At 43.8% G+C, this 6,000-nt stretch overlaps 1 protein-coding gene across 1 annotated transcript in view; it reads right to left on the bottom strand.

Annotated features, from left to right (window-relative positions):
• pola1 (polymerase (DNA directed), alpha 1) overlaps nucleotides 1–6,000 on the bottom strand; it is an 89,462-nt gene continuing 83,462 nt past the window's right edge. The window contains exon 37 of the mRNA XM_021620436.3: nucleotides 1–1,218. Within this exon, the coding sequence (XP_021476111.3) occupies nucleotides 1,079–1,218 (140 nt within the window). The 3' untranslated portion in view covers nucleotides 1–1,078. The remainder of the gene's footprint in view (nucleotides 1,219–6,000) is intronic.

Raw genomic sequence — 6,000 nt, 5'->3', positions numbered from 1 at the left:
TTTAGTTATTTCACTTTTATTTAAGCTTCAGTATCAAATGTTGTACAAAACACTTTCCGTATCTAAACAGAAGATTATGAATCTAAAAAAAATACAACATTCAGAATGAGAAATAGTGGAAAATTACACACATTAAAAAAACAATTTTCATAACAACAGAAAAGGAAAGTGTGAAGGAGGCTATTCCAATGACATCACTTAAACAGAGGAAGGTTGGAGAGCGACATCACCTGTTCAATACGGACATTAAAGAACAACTCCTGCCCTCCCTCACCCCATCTATTTCACCACCGATCCTCTCTCTCTGTCCATCCCACACACACACACACACACAATGAATGGGGTAATTTTAACAAGTGTCCAATCACGGCAGGAGTCCAGTATACTCACTGGCCAGGGCTTGTATCATTGGCTAATTCCATGTGTGTGAGAAGTCATCTGCCTCTCTCACCCAGTCATCCTCTGGTGTCTCGTTTAGCTGATTGTCACCCACCACCACCACCTCCCCCCCAAAAAGTGTGACTAGGTCACAGAGTGTGTGTTCGACAGTGTGTGGAGGGAGTAGAGAGTCTTTAGCCATCTCAGCAGCCAATCATAATGGGTTGATAAGAGACAGATGTGCTGATATGAGAGCAAGGGTCACACCGATTGGCTGTAATCTTTCACACACACCTCACTATATAAATCAAGGCCTAATTTCATACAAAGACCCTATACACCCTGTCCTCCTAATCTCACTCAAATGTAGTAAAATGTTCATACATACAAAGAAAAGGCATCAAGAGCCAAGTGTCAATGCAACTTCATCAAACACACAAGCAACATGTACAATAAGCATTACCAGAATCATTATATGCCTTAACACCCATGCAACATGAGGGATGACAGTCACCAAGAAATATGTTGTCTAAGAAAACAAGTTTCTTTTCAGTAAACCAAGTCGCATCCATAATGATAGTCACATCCAGAGGAGGTGGGGGCCTTCACTGTCCAAACGTGCATGCTTATAGGACTCCACAGCTGTAAATAATTAAATCCCCACTGGCCAATAACTGTGAAGGAGGAGTTGACGCAGGAATTACTTGAGGGAAGTGAAGGCTTGAAAGAGTTTGGAGAGGTTGACCTCAGAGTAACCGCTGGCAAGGAGGGAGCGGTCTGGAACATCTTTTATCTTCCTGTAGACCTCCATCTCTGTCTTCCATAATTTCTTAACCCTCGCTGGAGAGGAGGATGAGAAAGAGAGGAGAGGTGGAGAGAGAGGGAAAGGGAGAAGAGTGAAAGAGGGGGAGAAGAGATAAATAATCAAAGAACATGGTCAGTCTAAGACAGCGTTCAGAAGCACAAGAGTGTCAAATGTTGCACTGTATGACAATATTCTCTCTGGTAGAAATACAGGCTTTGGGATTTATATCACTCTTAACTGGAGAGTTGAGGGATCTATAGTGGAGCAGTGATACTATCACTTCAAGTTGGGCTATGGGGTCGACACACATTTTGTGTCAAATTCATTACTTTTCGATGACTTAACTACATTTCCATGACCAACAATTGGCAGCGTCAATGTACATATAAAAAAGTAAGCATAATGTGGTGTCGACACTGAGGCTGCTCACTGATCCCATGTACCACCTCCTGTCATTGTGCAAGGCACTTAACCCCTGACAAAGTAGAATACCTGTTAGGCAACTGTAGAAAACACATACGGTCAACCCTCAGTCTGGAGAGCTATTGGGTGTGCAGGCTCTTGATCAAGCCCTGCTCAAACACATCAGAGCCAGTTTATCAAGGTCTGGTTGAGCAGCTAATTTCAAAAATGTGGTTTGTTAGAGGGGGACTGGAATAAAAGCCTGCACAAAGGTATTAGCTCTCCTGGAGAATGGTTGACCACCCTTGATGTATAACATTGCAACCAAGTACATTTGTCTCTGTAAATAATTAGCTTATTCAATATATCAAAAGATAGCCCCCCAAAAATGGAGGAGACAGGTGGCAACGGGAGGTGGTAGGGAACTGGTCTATCTGCCCAATATAAATGATCAAAACTGGCAGAGGAATAAGAATAGCATAAATAGGAAAGTACGGCAGTTTAACTAGAGGACCAGGATGTTGACAGCTGTGCCATAAGGGTGCAAAATAGCTGGGAAGAGATTTTTGATGTACCGATTCCATGGTATGTATGAGTTGATATATAAAACGCATAAAACAATATTTGTTCTTAACTGACTATATAAATCTAACATACAATCTACCTGCATAGAAGCCGCTTAACTTTTACATTACATTCAGTCATCTTATAGAATCCCATCCAGAGTGTCCCACTGACGCAACGAGGGCCAACACCCTGACCAACAGCACATCCACAAGTCAAAACTGGGACCCCCGTCCAGATCTCCCAACAATGTTAAATAAAAAGGTAGAAAATAATAATAATACAAACGTTGCAGCTCTGCATTTTTTTTTGTGAGGACACTGGACCATTTGTTCTGGTTTAACATTAGGTATCCTGTTTCTGGTCTCAGGTTCAGGAATGGCTGAAAAAGCATAATCTAAAATTGACCCTAGAAATAGCATTGTTGGGAGATCTGGAGAGACCTGGTCAGTCAGTTAATAACATACTAATATTCAAAGTAAAAGTATCTATCTTCAACTCGCAATCTGTGGATTCTATTTGATTAGATAGATTCAAATTGTATGTTAAACATCACAGCACAGTTGAACTAAATCTTGCATGTAGAAATCCAAAGAGGGTGGCCAGCAGAGATGGGTGGGATGGGCTGATGGAAGCAGAGGGTTGGGATGTGGAATTTGAGACAATTGGGAGTGGAGTTGCTGGGCAGAGGATAGAATGACAGTGAAAGATAAGTCAAAATAAACAAAGCAAAAAATAGTGTTGGAATGACACTTAGGTGCAACGCTGTTACATCCAATGCCTGTTTGCCTGAGGCTGATGCTGCGCAGGTGGTTGTACGTGTGTACCCATGCAAATCGCACACGTGCACACCCACACATGCACTCAAAAGGTATTCAAAGGTATTCAGTTGGCCTTGGTGTTTTTGTTGTCCTGGATTTATTTAGTTTGTGCATTGTTGTTTTCTGTTGCTTTTCTCTTTTGTACATTTCGTTGGTGCATTGGGGGACGGAAAAAAAAGTCAAACGTTTTCTGTAAGTCTTCACAAGGTTTTCACACACTGTTGCTGGTATTTTGGCCCATTCCTCCATGCAGATCTCCTCTAGAGCAGTGATGTTTTGGGGCTGTTGCTGGGCAACACGGACTTTCAACTCCCTCCAAAGATTTTCTATGGGGTTGAGATCTGGAGACTGGCTAGGCCACTCCAGGACCTTGAAATGCTTCTTACGAAGCCACTCCTTCGTTGCCCGGGCGGGTGTGTTTGGATCATTGTCATGCTGAAAGACCCAACCACGTTTCATCTTCAATGCCCTTGCTGATGGAAGGAGGTTTTCACTCAAAATCTCACAATACATGGCCCCATTCATTCTTTCCTTTACACGGATCAGTCGTCCTGGTCCCTTTGCAGAAAAACAGCCCCAAAGCATGATGTTTCCACCCCCATGCTTCACAGTAGGTATGGTGTTCTTTGGATGCAACTCAGCATTCTTTGTCCTCCAAACACAACGAGTTGAGTTCTTACCAAAAAGTTATATTTTGGTTTCATCTGACCATATGACATTCTCCCAATCTTCTTCTGGATCATCCAAATGCTCTCTAGCAAACTTCAGACGGGCCTGGACATGTACTGGCTTAAGCAGGGGGACACGGTCTGGCACTGCAGGATTTGAGTGCCTGGCGGCGTAGTGTGTTACTGATGGTAGGCTTTGTTACTTTGGTCCCAGCTCTCTGCAGGTCATTCACTAGGTCCCCCCGTGTGGTTCTGGGATTTTTGCTCACCGTTCTTGTGATCATTTTGACCCCACAAGGTGAGATCTTGCGTGGAGCCCCAGATCGAGGGAGATTATCAGTGGTCTTGTATGTCTTCCATTTCCTAATAATTGCTCCCACAGTTGATTTCTTCAAACCATGCTGCTTATCTATTGCAGATTCAGTCTTCCCAGCCAGGTGCAGGTCTACAATTTTGTTTCTGGTGTCCTTTGACAGCTCTTTGGTCTTGGCCATAGGGGAGTTTGGCGTGTGACTGTTTGAGGTTGTGGACAGGTGTCTTTTATACTGATAACAAGTTCAAACAGGTGCCATTAATACAGGTAATGAGTGGAGGACAGAGGAGCCTCTTAAAGAAGAAGTTACAGGTCTGTGAGAGCCAGAAATCTTGCTTGTTTGTAGGTGACCAAATACTTATTTTCCACCATAATTTGCAAATAAATTCATAAAAAATCCTACAATGTGATTTTCTGGATTTTTTCTCTCTCATTTTGTCTGTCATAGTTGAAGTGTGCCTATGATGAACATTACAGGCCTCTCATCTTTTTAAGTGGGAGAACATGCACAATTGGTGGCTGACTAAATACTTTTTTGCCCCACTGTATATACAGTGACCTTTTCCACATTTTGTTACATCAGTTTTATTATAAAATTAATTAAATACATTTTCATCAATCTACACACAACACTCCATATTGGGAAAGCAAAAACAGGTTTTTAGATTGTTTTGCAAACGTATTTAAACAGAAACACCTTATTTACATAAGTACTCAGACTCTTTGCTACGAGACTCTAAACTGAGTTCAGGTGCATCCTGTTTCCATTGATCATCCTTGAGATGTTTCTACAACTTGGAGTCCACCTATGGTAAATTCAATTGATTGGACATGATTTGGAAAGGCACACAGCTGTCAATGTATAGGTCCTACAGTTGACAGTGAATGTCAGGGCAAAAACCAAGCCATGAGGTCGAAGGAATTGTCCATAGAGCTCCGAGACAGGATTGTGTCGAGGCACAGATCTGGGGAAGGGAACCAAAACATATTTGCAGCATTGAAGGTCCCCAAGAACACACTGGCCTACATCATTCTTAAATGGAAGAAGTTCGGAACCACCAAGACTCTTCCTAGAGCTGGCCGCCCGGGCCAAACTGAGCAATCGTGGGGGAGAAGGGCCTTGGTCAGGGAGGTGACCAAGACCCGATGGTCACTCTGACAGAGCTCCAGTGTTCCTCTGTGGAGATGGGAGAACCTTCCAGAAGGACACCCATCTCTGCAGCACACCACCAATCAGGCCTTTACAGTAGTTTGGCCAGACGGAAGTCACTCCTCAGTAAAAGTCAAATGACAGTACGCTTGGAGTTTGCCAAAAGGAACCAAAAAGGACAGACCATGAGAAAGATTATCATGTCTGATGAAACCAACTGTTTGGTCTGAATGCCAAGCGTCACGTCTGAAGGGAACCTGGCACCATCACTACGGTGAAGCATGGTGGTGGCAGAATCAATCTGTGGAGATGTTTATAAGCGTCAGGGACTGGGAGACTAGTCAGGATCGAGGGAAACATGAACGGAGCAAAGTACGGAGAGATCCTTGATGAAAACCTTCTCAGGACCTCAGACTGGGGCGACGGTTCACCTTCCTGGGGGCCTCCCGAGTTGCGTAGTGGTCTAAGGCATTGCATCGCCGTGCCACTAGAGATCCTGGGTTAGAGTCCAGGCTTTGTCACAGCCAATTGGCTCAGCGTCGTCCGGGTTAGGAGAGGGTTTGGCCAACAGGGAAGTCCTTGTCCCATCGCACACTAGCGACTCATGCGGCGGGCCGGGCGCAGTGCACGCTGACACGGTCGCCAGATGCACAGTGTTTCTTCGGGACAAGTCTCTCAATGTCCTTGAGTGGCCCAACCAGAGCCTGGACGACATGATCGAACATCTCTCGAGAGACCTGAAAATAGCCGTGAAGTGAAAAGTCAAAGGGTCTGAATATTTTCAGAATGCACTGTATGTATGTACAGTTGAAGTCAGAAGTTTACATACAGCTTAGCCAAATACATTTAAACTCAGTTTTTCACAATTCCTGACATTTAATCCAAGTAAGAATTATTTG

Source organism: Oncorhynchus mykiss, chromosome 11 (assembly GCF_057628025.1).
Source record: "Oncorhynchus mykiss isolate SJ-2025 chromosome 11, ASM5762802v1, whole genome shotgun sequence".
NCBI lineage: Eukaryota > Metazoa > Chordata > Actinopteri > Salmoniformes > Salmonidae > Oncorhynchus > Oncorhynchus mykiss.
This window is presented reverse-complemented; position numbering and strand designations above follow the sequence as displayed.